We start from the raw sequence: 18,825 nt of genomic DNA on the forward strand, positions 1-18,825 counted from the left end.
ATGAGGTAACTATGGATTTCATTACTGGTCTACCTCCTTCCAGTTGGAAGACAGTCATTGTTGTTTTTGTGCATCAGCTGTCCAAGTATGCGTATTTTGCACCACTGTCCCATCCATACACTGCAGCACAAGTGGCCAAAAGTTTTGTCCAGGAGGTCTCCCGTTTACATGGCACACCCAAGACAATTATCTCTGATCAGGACTCAACTTTCATGAGCCGTTTCTGATCTGAATACTTCCGGGTGCAAGGAACAAAACTCCATCATTCCACCAGCTTTCATCCACAATCAGACGGACAGACTGAGGTGGTGAATCATTCCCTTGAGACCTACCTTCGGTGCTTTACTAGTGATTACCCCGGGAAGTGGGTCAAGTGGCTTCCGTGGGCAGAATACTGGTATAACACTTCTTTTCATGTTCCAATTGGCACGTCACCTTTTCATGCTCTATACGGAAGGGAACCCCCTTCCCTACTACCCTATGAGAAGGGATCCACAACTGCGGCTGAAGTAGATACACGTCTAACAGACAGAGATGCGGTCCTTAAGGACTTAAAGGCCAACTTGCTAAAGTCTCAACAACAAATGAAGGCCCACTATGATAAGAAACATCGAGATGTTCAGTTTGAGGTAGGAGACTGGGTTTATTTGAAGCCAAGGCCCTACAGGCAGAGTAGCTTGGCTAAATGGTCCTCCCAAAAGTTGGCTCCCAGATTTTATGGTCCATTCCATGTTATGGCGAGGGTGGGTAAGGTGGCTTATAAGTTAGACCTCCCTAGCTCTTCCAAGATACACCCCACATTTCATGTATCTCTATTGAAGAAACATTTAGGCCCAGTCCGTTCGGTTTCAGCTTGCTTACCAGAATACTGTCACAGGAAAACCAGTAGAAATTTACTAATATCACAAATTTATAAAGACAATCAACAAGCATAAGTATGGCTTCATGAAATGTACATCCATTCATATCTAAGGTTTGCAGCCTTAAATCATCAGAAATTTCAAGAAATCTTCAGTTCTGGATGAAATACCGGTTGAGAAGGTTGAACAGTAGCCGTTCCTTCAAAGTCTGTACTTGTGTCCACAGGTCGAGCAGGATAATTCACAACTTTCTCCCCCGGTTGGCCAGGTACTAGTGCACTGAGCATTGATGCCACATTTACCTGGTCAAAGTGAAGAAAATATGTGCGGAATATATGCTTTATTCACCATGACTTCCTACTTAGTAAACATTCTACCATCATGCATGATTACTGAAACATAACCAAGATGGCTCAGAATTTGGTCATACAACCCTCGTGCAAGTTGGGAGACTTACTTGCGGCCTGGTAGAGGATCAATTCGGAAGTACCTGAAAAAACAGATAGTAAGCAACAATAGAGCAACTGCAACTGACCAAGTAGATCTGTTAACAAGGTAATTCAAAGAACTGTATGCCATGTCACCAAGATGCATTATTGCATTGGTATCTGTTTATGCAACTTGCACTAGAACGTGCCACAGTATTTATATGTTTATATTTTTAGAGCTAAACTCATATAGGCATATATTAGTATGAAAGGAAAAAATGTATCACAATATTAGAAAACATTGACATAATAATTGTATGTCTGTCTCCAAGTACCTTGAGTCCATGTGCCTGACAGTGGTACCCACAGCAAACTAATATAAATCCCATGTTTATACCCAAAAAAAAAAGCATGTCAAGGTTGTCATAATATTGAACTTCAAATTGATCACTTAATACATAATGCAGACAAAAAAAAAATCATGAAGAACTTTCAAATTGAGACGTAAAGCCAGTTAGATGTTTAAGTGCACTTCACATTTACAAGGTGGCAAACTATGTATACTTTTCTATGAGTAAATGTAAATGATTTATTAATTATAAAAATATGTAAAGGTACATCAGGAAGGGAAAACCCAAAATAGGAGGCTAGCCTAGGCTAACTACCCAATGTAACTGATCCCTTGAAACCCCTTGTTTTGCTGCTAATACATCAGCTATTTCATTGGCTGCTCTTGCCTCCACATTATTTGTGCCTGCAGGTCCTCTAATAGTTTTTTCAGCTCTCTGAACACATGTCTGTAGCTCCAAGCCACCTTTTGATCATCTTTCAGCCAAGCTATGACTGTGAGTCTCCTTCCACTTCCACCATCTTCAAATTCAAAGCTTTTAGCCTCCTCAGACCTATGAGCGCTGCCTATCTCTCTTCCCTGATTGCATTTCCTATCCCCAACAGACATGAGAAGAGTTCTAAAATGTTGCCATTTTCATCCCTGATTAGGGGTGTTCACGGTCTGGTTCGGTGTGGTTTAGAGATCTCAGACAAACCAGTAAATTACGGTTTGAGAAATTTCTAAACCGAACCAAACCGTTTTGGTATGGAAATCAAACCAAACCAAACCGTTTTATTACGATTTGGGGACTTTGGACCATTCTATGATTCTTTTGGGCTAAACCCAATTAGAAAGCCCAAATAGCTCCCCTAAAAATTAAAACTTAAAACATTCGTTTATTATTTTATTATAAAATAAAGAGTTCATTATATATTTATAATTTTACGCATTCTAGTTAGATATATTATATATAATATTTATATATCATATATATCATATTATATATATGAATATAAAATTTTGGTTTACGGTTTGGTTCAATTTATAAAATTCAATAAACCAAACCGAAACCGCAAACCGTAATTTAGAAAATTCTCAAACCGAACCGAACTGTTTATAGGTATAAACCAAACCAAACCGCAAATTCAGTTTGGTCTGGTTCGGCTTTGCGGTTTGAACCGTATAATGAGCACCCCTATCCCTGATTACTCCACCTATTCCACAAGGCCCAGGGTTACCCAGACAAGACTGCACCATCGACTACTGGTTTCACTGTCCAAGGAGCAGAATTAGCCGCTTGTTTTCAGTTTCTAAGGATATCATCCGTTGTATAATCAGAAGAGATGTCCAGAGTCTTAGCCCAGTGTAATACTTTAATAGAGATAATGCCAGTCAGTTCTCTAATAGATCTTTTTTTTTCTCCCTGAAGATGTGATTGTTCCTTTCTTTCCACACACTCCACAAGATTGCTGCCCTTGTACACCTCCAATAGTACCTTTCCCCTTTTCTTTGGCAGGGAGAAAAAAAGGTGAGGAATAAACTTTTCCGATCCAAATGTGGGTCCCATCTGTCACCGAACAAGGAGAAAAAGAAATTCCAGATAGCAGACATAAAACTACAGGAGATTAGTAGGTGATAAGAGCTTTCACTAGGTGCTTCACACAGAAGACAAACATGAGGTCAAAGCATCCACCAAGGCTTTCTTTTCTGTAATGTCACCATTGTATTGATTTTGTCATGGTATACCTCCCAACAAAAGGCATTGATTTTGAGTGGAGTTGGACCTTTCAAAATGGCATTTACAGGACAAGTTGAAGAGGTAAGGGGGTCCCTACAGTACAAAAATCATGGAGGAAAGAATTACAAGAAAAGGACCCAGATGTCATTAAAGTCCAAATCCCTCATCAGGTTCGTTTGGGTCAAGGTGGATTTCTTCTAGAATGTTAAGCATGGCAGTGACATCTGACATTTCAGAATCCCTAAAACCCCTCCTTAAGCCCAAATCCCAATGCAGCCCATTGTTGGAGACTGAAACACAATGGGAAACCAAACAATCTATTGGAGGCCAGGTTATATGGTGAAGGGAAAAGGCTCATGAATGGATGGTCCCCCAACCAAAGATCCTTTCAGAGAAAAGATTTACACCCTAAATGTACAGCATACCTATAGATCCCCCTAAATGTACATCATACCTGATAAACATCAAGAAACAGGAAGAGACGGATGAAATAGCTTTCCAAGGTGAAGACAAGGAAGCTTTAGCATGAAGCCCAGCATCCCATCCATTAGAGTGTAATCTGTGAATACTTTTGATAACCTGGTGCAATAGCTTGTTTGAATCAATAGGGAATCTCCACAGCCATTCACCCAGAAGGGCTGACTTCCCACTAACCCCCCTTCCTCCTTACACTTGCACACTGTTTCCCTATTAATCAAATGGTCCCTTTTCCCTTCTCCCAGTTCACAGAGAAAATCTCTCATTATCTTCTACCTTAATGGATTAGATACTTGCTAGCATGTTGATACATGATTTGACAATAAAGATACCTGATTTCTCCCATTTCCAAGTCCTACCATCCATAAGACCATTACATTGATTGGAGCCATGGTGTTTCAGTAAAGATCCACCATTTCCTCCTGCTCCCAGTTGAAACACATTCTGCAACAGCAATATCGCACCTTCATCTCTTTATCCTCGGCTACTAAGGAAATAGCTAATTCAGTGGTTTCTCATCACACCAAGAATCCTGCCAAATTTTGAGTTTTGAGAAACCAGCAACCCTGCAGCTGATGCCAGATCTGAAGAAATCAAATGGCTTTCCAATCCCCTGCCATGCGAAGTAACCATAATAGTATTTATCCATGTTAGGGTCCCACCCACCCTCTCTAAGCCCAATTGTTTTACTAAAGATTTCCACCCACCATTTGTCTCAGTATTGAACAACCAATACCATTTACTTAGAAGTGCTACTTGTCTGGCTGAGGTATCTGACAGAATCTACACTAAAAGTTGAAGTATCTAACATTACGGGTGCAAGTCAGGTGACTCAGGCCAGGTTAGACAGGTTAGATCAGGTTGAGGTCAACCCTAACCCAACCCGAGTTGTTGAACCCTCAACTTTGGATTGGGTTAGGATTGGGTTGCCCCAACTTCTCTACTTTCTTTTGCCAAACGTACTTATTTCTTGGACTCTAAGGGTTTGTGTTAATTCAATATTAGCATTATTATGTGTAAAAGAACATAGTTATCATGTTTGAGGAAAAATATACATGTATAGATAGATAAATACAGTGTTTTAAAAGTGCAAGGTGAAGTGTGCACCTTTTCTGAAGCAAGGCGCAAAAATACAAAAAGAAAATGCTAAAAAATCAAAAAAAATGTCAGAAAATTCAAAATAATCAAAAAACTTAAAAAAATATTAAACATAATATTAATAAGAAATATAAACTTAAATTTTAAAATTAAGGGTTTAAAAAATCTATTGTCTAAAATTAACATACATAAACAAAACATGTAAAGCATATTCAAATGAAAATTTAAAAATAAAATCAAACATAAAAGATTTTTAAGCATGTAAAGCCCACAATCTCTTTTTTTCCTCTATTACATTACTTCAAGTAGCTAATGTGATGTAAAACATATTACATTCCTGATTCTACAAATTGCTTTTGTGCCACACCCCTCGAGGCAAGCCCAAACAAGCCCACAATCGCTCACTTTGCTCGCTCAACAAAGCTCCGAGAACCCCCTATTTGCTAATGTTGTTCATTCACTCATCTTAATAAAATATCTTCTTAAAAGGCAATTAAATTTATAAAATCATTATTTTTTTGTGTGAATTAAGAATTTAAGACCCTAACATGGACTTGTTTGGGCTTGCCTTGAGGGGCGTGGTCGGGGGTCCGGGGGTGGAGCCCCCACCCCAGCCGCTAGGTTCAAAAAAAGCAAAAAAACAAATAATTTTCAAAAGGCACACGTCTAGGCCAAGGCGCATCAGGCGCACCAGGCATGTGCCTTTTGAAAGTGCTGCGCCTAGGACCTGGGCAAGGCACCTACCCTAAAACGTGCCTCACCAATGTGCCTAAGCATGCCTGAGGCGCGCCTTTTAAATCACTAGACAAGTATGCATAAATACCTAAATATACATATACATAAATGTAGATACATAAATACTTGCAGTGAAAGAAATACATAAATATATAGATAATATACACTTATGGGTGCATATTTGCATATGCATACATGCATGAAAATATGCATATACGTAAGTACTTACATGCATAAGAACTATATTTATATAATATATATACATGCAAACATGAAGTTTAGTCGGGTTCAAGTTGTGTTGGGTTGGTCAAGGCCTCAACCTTAACCCAACCCAAAGTTAAGTCAGGTCCATACTTTTCAACCCCAACCCAACCCTACCCTACCTTTTCTGGTTGGGTTCTGGGGACATGAGGACATCAAATGTTGGAGCAGGGAAAGCTTCTCATTGATGAGGAATTCAAAATTATGAAGAGGAAAGAAAACAATCCCGAGCTGTCCCACATCCATACTCTCCTGTCCTCTTTATTATCACACGGCTTCACATCTTGTATTTTATATAGAGCTAAGTCATAAATTAAATCTCCCAATCATTTAGATTATTCTGCACCCTGGGGGTTCCACACAATTGCCTCATTTCTAAACTCATGGAACTCTACCATGAGCATCCCTGTTTCTGGCCACCATGAATAAAGATGGCTATATCTGTACAAGCGGCCAACAATCACACAATAGGTTCCTCCAAAATCTTACCCTACTACCATCCACAATCTTGTACTGAAAACCTTTGATGAACTGCGGTAAGATTTCTCATTCCTTTCCGAATCATGCTGTCATTAGTGTGCATCTCAGCTGAATCAGAGACCCTATTCTTCATACCATACTTGGGCGCACTGCCTCTCATCTCCATAAGCTCTCTTATTGTTTGTTAATCTCCAAAACCACTTTCCAAGCAAAGCCAAGCTCACCATTCCCAACTTCCTTACTCCTAACCATACAAGCTCTTTTGGGCTGCACACCTTGATCCACTTTACCACATGGAACTTTCACTCTTCCTTCTGCTTTTTTTTCCACACACACACACAAAAAAAAAAAAAAATCTCAAATCCTCTTCTTGAGCTGATTTGCCACCAATATTAGTAAGGGGCTAGAAGGGCTAGAGGCAGACCAAGAAGGACATAGATCAAAGCAGTAATAAATGATTTAAGCACTCACAATTTAACAATGGATATGGCATTAAACAGAATAGAATGGTGAAATAGGATTCATGTAGCCAACCCCATAAAGTTGGGATAAGCTTAGATGATGATGATTTTTTTTTTATCAGCAGAGGTAAATTTTATTAAGCATTATATGAAACTTGAGCTTATCATTTTGTAGGTAATTTACCGACACCCATAGCAGTAAACAAATACAACTAGATTTGCAATCCCCAAAAACCAGCCTTACAATTTAGCCCAAAATAAGTGCTGCCCGTTTGCCCCCTGTTTAGCTAAAGTATCTGCCATGCCATTTGCAGTTCTTCTCACCCATTTAAAAGTAACACTCAATTCCCATGGTAACCTTTCAATTTCCCTAATCCTTTGCCTGTAAACCCAAGGGTTTGGCTGTGAAATTTTGTCCAGGAAATAACCACCTGAGAGCCCCCTTCCACTTCTAACCTTTGAAAGCCAAACTCTTTTGCAAGTTTCAGCCCTTGAAGCAGAGCCATTAATTCTGCTGTCAGTGGATCTCCATGCTCTACAGGACCCAAATGAAGTGCTAGCCTCACACCTTCTATATCTCGAAATACACCCCCTAAACCAGCCCTTACTTCATAAAAACTTCCATCAAAATTTTTTTTGGAAAAGGTAAGGTAATTTTATTCAAAACAAAAGAACATACAAGCTGGATTCAGGCCCTGTAAGGCATCCTGAAAACCACAGCAATTACAGTCTCCACCAGAAGTTAGAACAAAGGAATGAAGACAAATTCAGACTTTTGAATTCCTCAGATACAGAAACCGAAGATATCAGCTTGTCCACAGCTCTCTGAATAATATCTTCAGGACTTTTAGGTCTATTACAGAAAACCCTACTATTCCTCTCCACCCAAATGGACCATAAGACAGCAGCCGGAATAGTCCTCCACACCAGACTCCCTTTCTTGGTTAGGCCTTTAACATTCCAGCAGCAGAGAAGCTCCTTAACCGACCTAGGCATAACCCAACTGATATCCATGAACTTGAGAAAGTGTTCCCAAATCTAAGAGGAGAACGGACAATGAATACACAAATGATATGTCGATTCATTTAGGAGCCCACAAAGACCACAGGATAGATCCATAATTTGGATGCCCCGCCTCACAAGATTAGATCTTGTAAGGCATTTGTCAAGGGCCATCGTCCAAATCAGAAAGTTGGCTTTTGATGGACTTGTAGAATTCCAGATCTGTGAAGCTGGGAAATCAGTGAGACCCAAACTGCAAAGCCTAGAGGCAAAGGATTTGACAGTACATTCACCATCCAAATTCCATCTCCAGCACCATTTGTCTTCCAAGAGCAGATCTATCTTCTGCTTATGAAGAAGAGACATCAACAACTCCACAATCTCTTCTAACTCCCAATCAAAGAGATTCCTCCTAAAGAGGGGGTCCAAGTAACAGAGCCACCAGTCAAACAAAAGCACTCAGCCACAGATGCTTCTTGGTTAGAAGCACACTGAAAAAGGAGAGGAAAAGACTCAGCTAGCGTCCCGTCCAAACACCAAGGGTCCTTCCAAAATTTAGTTCAATCCCCTTTACCAACCTTGACTGAAATCGCTTCCAAGAAAACAGAGAAATTCTTCATGATACCTTTCCAAGGGGAACTTCCCCAGCCTGGGGGAGGATCCCTAGATCTCCAGTTGCCCCACTCCACCCCATATTTTTCAGCTATGAGAGTTCTCCACCAGGCCTCTCTCTCAGCCGAGAACCTCCAAATCCACTTGCTAAGGAGGGCAGAATTAAAACTCCTCAACTTCCTTATGCCTAAACCACCTTCAGCCTTAGGAAGACATACATGGTCCGAACTTACTAGGTGAACTCTTTTTTCCTCCTCCCAACCCCTCCAAAGAAAACTTCTTTGCATCTGCCCCAATCTTTTTGCTACTTTGTTTGGGATGGGGAAAAGAGAAAGGAAATAAGTAGGTAAATTGGAAAGAGTACTTTTAATCAGAGTAACCCTACCCCCAAAAGAGAGATATCTTGCCTTCCAGGATGCTAATTTCCTTTCCATTCTTTCAATAACTGGATCCCAAATCGATGAAACTGAGCAATTTGCCCCCAAGGGCAAACCCAAAAATTTCACAGGGAGGAATTCAATCTGACAAGCCAGCACCTCCGCACAATCAACTATATTGGTTACTTGGCCCACTGGAATGATTTGGCTATTGTTCCAATTGACTTTAAGTCCAGAGACAACCTCAAACCAGGTTAAAATCCCAAGGACAATATCAAACTGGGAGGGAGAAGCATCCACAAAACATAAAGTATCATCTGCAAATTGGAGAATATTGACCCTTTCCCCCTCAAGAGAGATTGCAAAACCTTCCCAAACACCGGAATCAGCAGCCTTTTTACAAAACAAAGTAAGAATTTCCATAACATATAAAGAGCAAGGGGGACAAGGGATTCCCCTGTCATAGACCCCTAGAACTATCAAAAAACCCTGCTGACTGACCATGACCATTAATCAAAACTGAGAATTTGGAAGTGGTTATACATACTTTTATCCAGTTTCTCCACTTCTGCCTAAACCTCATATGCTGCAACACCAAATCAATACACCTCCAATTAACATGGTCATAGGCTTTCTCAATGTCAAGTTTGCAAATCAAACCATGGGCACCCTCTCTTCTTCTTGAGTGAATCAGCTCATAATAAGAACAGAATCAAGCATCTACCTCCCCGACAAAAGCACTTTGATTGTATGAGATAACATTTCCTATCACCCCTTTCATTCTCTCGGCTAACACTTTATCCAAGATCTTATAGAAATTGTGCAAAAGACTGATTGGTCTGAAATCTTTAACATTAACCGCCCCTTCAATTTTTGGAATGAGGGTGATAAACGTAGTATTTAAGCTTCTTTGAAGGGAAGCATTATCATAAAACGCCTGAAAGACATTCAATAAATCTTGTTTCACAAAGTCCCAGCATTTAGCATAAAATAGGTTGGTAAGACCATCCGGCCCTGGCAATTTATCATCTGCCAACATTAGAAATGGCACCTTTAATTTCCTCCTCCATAAAGGGTCTCTCAATGAAGGAACTCTGATCTTCACTCAACTGCTTAAAAGGAAGGTCTTTAGGAAAGGGTCTGAAGGTGCAAACCTCTTTATAAAGGTTTTTATAAAATTTAGTTGCCACTACCTTCATTTCTTCATCAAACTCCCCCAATCTGCCACTACCTTCCATCAAAACTTAGTTTCACAGAATTAGGTGTTGGCAGTCTCCATTCCATAACCACCCTTTCTTTCCCTTGAGCCAAGTTTGCCACTTGCTTCCATGATCTCAAAGTATCATTGAAGGAGAAAACATGGAAGATTTCCAAGGTTTTTACCCAATGATGATGATTGGTAAAGGGAATATAAGTGGCTAGAGACAAAACTCCTAGCAAGGGTGAGTTTGCCACCTTTTCACAGGAATTTGTTCTGCCAAGTCGATCTTCTATCAAAGCATACAACCATAGGACCCCAAATAAATTTTAGGTGCATGTCACCCCTGATGGCAGTCCCAAATATTTAGTTGGTAGGAGATCCCATATCACAGCGCAACACTCCTGCTAACTGTTCTAACACCAACTACTGACCAACCACCTTAAGTTTACTCTTGTGCATGTAAATGTACAGTTCAGATACCATTGCAAACCATCTTAAATGTAGTAGCTGATCAAGAGAAACCTTGCAAATAAATAATGCACGTGCACCATCAGCAAATTGGAATAAAGGTATATTGATTGATTACCTACCTGCCTGAAATCCTTCAGTAAAGCCTCCCTAAGCAGCTCACAGTCATCCTACCAGGTACTTCCTAATGTTTTTAAAGGCATGTGAGGCATACACCTGGGGGCGCCTCCAGGCAGGACATGCCCAAAATGCCCTTAGGTGTATGCCTAGGGCTGTCAATGGGTCGGGTTGGACCCGGTGACCCGAACCGATTGAGTTAGTTCTGGTTCCTCATATATTGTCCCGATTCTTATCAGGTTGGAACCAGCTCCACCCAGTCCAAACCAATTCAGACCCGACCCGAGCTATATATATAAAATAAATTAATATTATATATTATATTTTCAATAGGTTTATTATAAACAGGCCCATCAGGTCAGACCCGATTGTCCCAATAACCGATGGTTCGGTTCTGGCTCTAAAATTATAGACCCTATTGGGTCCAGTTCAGTTCTGGGTACTTGGTAATTCTTGTCAGGTCGGTTCCGGTTCTACTTGGACCCAACCCAGACACGACCCATTGAAAGCCCTATGCATGCCTCAGGTCAATGAGGCATTATGCCTGAAATGCCTTTTGCATGAGGTGTATGCCTCTGATACACCTCGTACAGAAAGGGGAAAAAAAGAAAGAAAGAAAGAAAGAAAGAAAGAAAGAAAGAAAGAAAGAAAGAAAGAAAGAAAGGAAAAAGAAAAGGACAGTACAAACATACCAACATGATACTAATTTGTGCCATGCCAGCCTACATACTAATTTCTATTAAACTTTTTTCCCAACTGCCATTGATAATCCATTTCTTATTTTTTTAAATCTAAAAAAACCTATAAACTCAAGAAGTATAATCCTCCAAGTTACCCAAACAAAGTACAAATCCACACAACCAAGAGGACGTAATACAGCCTTATCATAAAAATAACATGATATGGCACTCATTCATAAATATCTGGTTATCATAGCTTATCCTGACAATATTGGGTTGGCTACATCAGTCCTGTTTTTGCAATTCCACTCTATCAAGGGCCATATCATCTACTAGTATCTATGGAATTGTGACTCAGATCTTGCATAAGGATACCCCTCACTAGTGGAGTAGAGGGTCTTCCAATTTTATGCATATGCCCAAACTATGTAATTTCCCATGAATGCACATATTGTTAATCCTATCCTATCTACTCTGCCCAGTCATCCATTGCAGTATGCTCATTTTCATAATGAGCATATGCCCACTCATCCCCTCATCCATTGCCTTTTGCTTCGTCAAACACTACATTGGCAACCTTACAGCCACTTTATAACATTCCTTTCAATCTAATTGGTATTCTCTAATCACAAAATATTCCAGATGTATATGGATTAATCCACCCTCTGAAACTATGTGGGCAACATCTTCTTGAAACTCTACATCATTGCATGTCAATGGTGTGTCACTTCCACTAAGCTGAGAAAATCAGATCAACTGGAATGTTCTCCTCACCCAATAAAGGAGAAAAGCAAATAACAAATTGATTAGAGCAAAAGAAATAACCTATTTCTTTTCCCTCCAACTTATGGGTTTACCATATTTATTTATAAACCATTTTTTTGAAGATGAGGGTACAAATTCAATATGAACATAAGAAAAGTATAGAATTTCTAAGACACTCATTATTAAAGGAAAAAAGCCCAATTCCTGAGAATCAAGACATTCTAAGGTTTTCGTGGAACCTAGTCCACTTAGATTCTTATAGATCCTTATGAAGTCCAAGCACAGCAAAATGCAAACTGAGAAAAGCATAGGAGTTATTGTAAAGATCATTCTGAAATAACTACGAATGCAATACTGAAAACATAATCATGACTTAAATTCCAAGTTTATAGCATTTCAAAAAATGGATTAGAGACTCAACAATATGAGAACAGAAGTCCTCATGCTCAAGTGCTTGACTGCTTGTGCTGCTATTATATGCTTTCCAAGATCATATAGTATATAGTATATAGCAAAATGGATTAGAGACCTCAACAATAAGATAAATATAAGAACAGAAGTCCTACTCATGCTCAAGTGCTTGTGCTGCTGTTATACGCTTTCGAGGATCATATCTGCAAACAAAGACATAATAGAAGTGAAAAGTTAATATGGTCAAAATGAACTGACAAATTAGTTAGTGCCAGATCAAATTATGTAAAAGGATTAACAACTTTAGAAAGAAGAACAAAGAAAAGAATGACCAACTTTTTGCACCAAATGCATTAATCATATTATGGGTATGCTACAACTGGAGAGCCAAAAAACAAACTCAGAAGTCAGAACAGGCCACTTAGATATACTGTTTCCCACTGAACAAAATGCTTTCACGTGATCAATGTTCATATAACCCTCAATAAAAAGCTCAGACAATTCATGTCAAATAGGCCTCCCTGATTATGCTTAAATATACAGACTTCCACACCTAAAGGAACTAATACAAATGGAATGAGCATGTGATGGGGCTCAAGGAAATGAAAACACCAGGCCTCATACCCTCAACACCCAACTGACAACCCAAAAGAACCCAAGACAGGCTAAACGGCTACACCAGGACCTTGGGACAACCAAATATGAAAAAGAGAAGAGGAAAATAGGAACATAATGAACCACCTCTGTAGCATAGAACCCTCACCTGCAAAGCCCAAGAATACTACCTGTCCCCAAACTGCATATAGGACAATGAGGGAAAAAAATGTCCCTTATTTGGGGGAACTGGAAACTCCCAAGCCTTTGCTCACTAGACAAACTTTTGACCAATCATTCCTACAAAAATTATTTACGTTAAAAACCTCACTCCAGGACTGTCACTTTTCTATTTTCTAAGTAGATCCTTGACTTCTTTTTTTTTTCACTTCCTCTTCCCTGTGATCAATAGAATCTCCACAGAAGTCTCCAACTTCAACTACGTCATCATCCGCTGTGCAACCCAACACCTTATGTACCTGCTACCTCAACACCATTACACAGTCAGAAGAGTCACATTCAAAAACCTTATCCAGAGAAGACTCTGCACCATAGGGATTTTCATCCAATGCAAATTTTCCTTATCCCTAAAATAGGACTCTAATAGGATGCCCACAATTGTATCAGCCCATGAGTAATGATGACCTTAAAAAAACCTACAAAGCCCATCTATATTCTGATTAATTTGATTACAGATTTGAGATTTCAATCAACCCCTTCCGTAGCTCATTCTCAATTGGCAATATATCTGGAACTGATGCAAATCAATAAGGAAAGCCAACATTCATTTTTAAATTCTAGGCAAATAAATAGAAATTCAAAAAATGCAGCCTTCCATTAAGTTTCAGTATGTTTGAAATGAGAATATAAAATTATAAATTACAAAAGGACAAAAACTATATCCCAACCAAAGCCCTTCACATGATGGAAATTAGGATGTATAAAACCTCTTTATTGCCCTTCACGTCAACAGAAAAAGGGGTCACACTAAATTCAGATATCTACTTACAAGTATTAACCAGTCATTACAACTAACCATATCAGAAGCAACCATGCAGAAAAAAACAAGTTAGCTAATCTCCTATAGAATCTTTAAGCACCAAAAGCAGTTAAAGGGACTGGAGAAAGAAAAAGAAAAGACTACATTGTTCTATATACACAACACTTTGTTTTCAAAGCCATGATGACAAAGGAATTGCATACTCTAAGGACTTCCTATATGACAAATCAACGAAGAATGCAAAGGAGCTAATGTTGAAAATTATAAGTCAATTTCTTGGACTTAACCCAAAGTAAATGAGAGAATTTCTACACTCATCACTCAGGTTATGGCCTAAATAATGAAGGAGGAGGTACCTAACCCTTTCTCTAGTGGTCACAAAGGTCCACAACTAGAGAAAGGGTTAACAGGAAAGATTTGTTTTGGAGTCCTGCCCATGGAAGGCATGGTAGTAGCATGTAAGCTATGGGGATCTTTTGACTGTAGGGACCTGCTGGCTTGTGTTAACTATTAAATAGTTATTTTTAGGTAACTTCTCCCATTTATTCCTAATAAAATTTTGTTGCTCGGTATAGTCTCTCACTATACAGGAGCTATATTTGTAGATGATCTTTTTGAATATATTGCAATACTTTACCTTTTACATATCCAAAAGATAACAATTTTCAAAATTTTATCAGTCCCTTTAGACCAATATCCACAGATTAAGGCATTATTTTAGGAAAAATAGCAATTACAATTTCATTAGTAAAAGCAGAAAAAAATTTGTTATAAAAAGAATGGGATACATCAATACCAAAATAAAGAGTCCTTCAATCCAAATACGTGCACGAACTTTTTCGATAAAAAAAATAAAATTATTAGAGAACAAAAAGAGTGTGAGATAGGAATATTGAGATAACACCCCAACAACAAATAATTACAAACAGAAAACACCAAAAACCTTATAATCATTGTTTTTATCTTTTTTTATCAACAACAGAATCAATGTCAATGAAAAAGAGGAAATTTAGTACACTAAGAAAGAGGAGGGATAAAAACTCTTAGCCCTCCCCAACAGAAAATAAAGTTACAATGCAGCCCAAAATAAACTATTCCTCCCCACCCCTTGTTTAGCAAGTACCACCATCCATCCTCCTCTTCTTTCCTGAGCCAGCTAATTACAAGCTTTGAATCACCTTCAATTAACAACTTCTTGATATTCAGCTCTTTATCATTTTGAATCCCTTCCAATAACAGCCTTAATTTCAGCCCTTAGCAAGTCCCAAACTCCAATTGGACCAGAGTAGAATGCAATCCCTCCTCATTCCTGAAGACCCTTCTATGCCAGACAGACCCGGATTCCCTTCTCTGCTACCATCAAAGTTGAGCTTAATAAAACCTCTAGATAGTGGGGAGTGGGGACCACACAGGCCTGATCACCTCCTTACAAGGAGCAGAAACAACTACCTGTCTCCACTTTCTCATCACGTCAATGCCAGGAATACCCTTAAAAAGATCCATTGACTTAACCCAGTGAACCACCTTGATTGTTTTTTATCAGAAATGTAATATACTGAAAAGGAAAAGCAAAAAATGAGGTAGGTGCATGGAAGGGGAGTAGAAGGAGAAAAACAAAATCCTCCCATCCAAGCTCCCAAAAACTAGAAATATTTGATATATAACACCTCCAATTCATGATAAGAACCATACACCTCAAAGAGAGAGAGAGAGAGAATAAAAGAATGGAACCTAACGATCATTCAAAAAGGAATGCATCGGGCTTAAAAAAAGGGACTGCATCCAAAAAATTCTTGGTTAAGTTTTTTATGACAATTTGAATGGTAACACCTGACACCCCTTCCACTGCCCCTTTCCCAAATTCCTTGATCTAACAGAACCCCGCCCCCTCCAAAAGTTTCCTTCTTATGCTGGATGGCTTCACTGTTGATAGGATGAACAGAATAGAGCTGAAGGTAGACAACTCCGACTGTGTTTTATGTTTGTAAGAATCTGAAACACAAAGGCACCCCTTCCATCATTGTGAGGTTACAACTTCCATCTAGGTGATGGCCCCTTGACATCTTTGGCATACGCCTTCACTTCCAGGAATCCTTGCATGAGCTCTTGCTGGGCTGGCATCTGAAGGGTCTTAGTCCCAAAGCAAGAGTGGTGTGGAGAATACTTCACTGGATTCTTTGGATTATATATGGGTTGAAAAAAAATGTCAGTATTTTTAAAAATAAATCCAGAAGCATTGATGAGATATAAAAGAAATATTAAGGCACGTTATACTCTTGGGTGAGCATCAATCACAGATTCAGGGGCATATTTCATCATTCCTATCTCTCTTATGATACTCTTTTTGCACCAACCTAGATTCTTATAAAAAAAAAATCAAATGTATTACACATTTACACTTTTGTATATTTCTCTGACAGCTATTCTATGTACACAAAGGTTTCTCATTTTGTGATACATTAATACAAAATCTTACTTTATAGTGACCTTCTCTTTCTTACCTCTATTGAATCTGAAGATCTCCCCTTCCCAGCTTATTTCTTTTCCCCTTCGATCCCCCCTATCCAAACAAATTTTGCTCAATCTCCTACGTCTAACATCCTTTGAATGTTTAAACGTTACTAACCTCTTTCTATTTACCCTTAGACTGAGTGGGACGATTGGCTGTCTTGCATATTTTGGTTTAGGCATTGGAAAGTGGGCCCCAACATCATCCCAATTCCAAGTGCAAGACTCCCCTTCAAAACGCAACATTGAAGGCTTTTCATCAACCTCTCTAGACCCCAACCCCTTTTCCTCTTGGCCTACCACATGTCTCTCAGCCTCTATCCCTCCTATGACATCATAAATCACTAAGTCTAGCATGCCAGCCCCATTTTTTTTCCTTTAGCCGACTTCGAGTGGGCCCCACTCCTATCTCCCTTTTTTCGAACTCTTCCCCAAATCTCCCCTCTTCACCTTCCCAATCTTTCGAAAATCAATTAGCCCCAAAACACCACCCCCACCATCATCAATTGATTTTTCATTCCCAAAATGCCCTCATCTTCAACCTTTGACGCTTCCTTTGCTACCAGCCCATCTAAATTCCACCTATTCAAACCAGTTGATGACAAAGATCCACTTCCCTCCTGCTATGAAACCATGTTATCGATCCAGCCACCAGGGTAAGCTCCCTCTACCACCACTCTTAAATCAAAAAGCAAGAATGCTGGAATGAGATGAATTTCCTCCACCTCAATTAAGATATGTGCACTTACTAGATTCTTCCCCTCGATGGTTCTTGAGTTAACGAACTTGAACCTACCACATGCATCCCTGAACATTTGGAAGCTCCAAGCATGTAAAGGAATACCAAAACATTTATCCAAACGATGTTTGATGACCCCACATTTGTCAAAGCTCCAACAAGGGGGTTCCACCTCCCCAACCATAAATCTAGAACCCGTAGTTGATCCTATTCTATCCTCACTGCTAAAGGAAAAAAGAAAGTAGCACACGTTGAGCCTCCTCACCTGAAAGGAGTTACTTGGCTTCCATCTAGCCACTACCCAAGTCAACACCTCTTCCACGTCTGGTTCAGAGTTAACAAAACGTCCAACCAAGCATTTGTTTATATTAATCTATATTCGGATTGTCATGGAATTAGGGATGGCAATTTTCCCCATCCCTGTTGGGTACCCGACCTCCCTGACCCAATGGGGTAGGGGATGGGGATTGTTTTGGCAGGGCGGGGACGGGGATGAGGATTAATAGGGATCCCCAACCGGGGTCGGGATCGGGGATGGGGAACGAAGTCCCCACCCCGCCCCAACCCCGGTTATATATATTAAATACTATCCATATTAAATATTATATATATGATATTATTTATATTATATATATATATATATCAAAACATATTTAAATTATTTATATTTTAAAATTTTACTTTTTTTAAGTAAATTTATTTTTCAAAAATACTATTAATTAAAAATTTTGAGGATTTGGGTCCCCATGGAGAACCCATCTTTGTCAAGGATAGGTGATGGAGAACAATTTTTATCCCCGATAGGGATCAAGGTTGGGAACGGGGATTTGTTTTAAAATCAAGGTCGGGGAAGGGCAATATGATCCCCACCTCGTTGTCATTCCTACATGGAATCTTGGTTTCAAAAGCACAAGGGTGGAAACCAAAGTTTTAGGACTGCATTTTGAATTTTAGAACTTTTGCATCCTGCATCTTCTGGTTGTTGTCCATGTAAAATTTGCACCGAGGAACGGCAAGTCTACTCCAAGTGCCATGTTAAGATGCGTTTAAAAAATTAAAATCCATTTGTTTTGCAAAACCTAAGTTGATGGTGAACTTCCAGATAAAAGAGATTTAGAGTAAGCCCATTCTGCCTAAACTTCAAGATTTCTATTGGAAATTTTTCCTTAGATTAATACTTGTGATATGCTACAAAGAAGAAGGCCTAATTCTTGCCTTTCTCCTCATATGTGCTTCTAATGTAGGGCTAATGGTGAGACCCTCTCCCATCTATTAATCTCATGTGCCTTTGTGCATTGCATCTAGAAGTATTTCTATTCTCCTTTTGGTTGTAGGCGATACCCCCCACAAGATGTGGTTGGTATTTCCCCCACAAGATGTGGTTGGTATTTTCCACCCTACCTTCTTGAGGCAACCAAAGAAAAGAGGGAGGATAATTTTGAGAGCTGCAAAGGCAGCAGTTGTTTAGGTTATTTGGGAAGA

At 39.3% G+C, this 18,825-nt stretch overlaps 1 protein-coding gene across 3 annotated transcripts in view; it reads right to left on the reverse strand.

Annotated features, from left to right (window-relative positions):
• CDKE;1 (cyclin-dependent kinase E;1) overlaps positions 1–18,825 on the reverse strand; it is a 49,037-nt gene that overhangs the window by 8,846 nt on the left and 21,366 nt on the right. For all 3 annotated transcript variants that reach the window (XM_010245186.3, XM_010245184.3, XM_088887449.1), the window contains exons 11-13: positions 12,658–12,705; positions 1,318–1,350; positions 1,031–1,139 (exon numbers count right to left, since the gene is read on the reverse strand). In XM_010245186.3, coding sequence (XP_010243488.1) covers positions 1,031–1,139; positions 1,318–1,350; positions 12,658–12,705 — 190 coding nt within the window. The remainder of the gene's footprint in view (positions 1–1,030; positions 1,140–1,317; positions 1,351–12,657; positions 12,706–18,825) is intronic.

This window comes from Nelumbo nucifera, chromosome 5 (assembly GCF_055504915.1).
Source record: "Nelumbo nucifera cultivar China Antique chromosome 5, China Antique-T2T, whole genome shotgun sequence".
Classification (NCBI taxonomy): domain Eukaryota; kingdom Viridiplantae; phylum Streptophyta; class Magnoliopsida; order Proteales; family Nelumbonaceae; genus Nelumbo; species Nelumbo nucifera.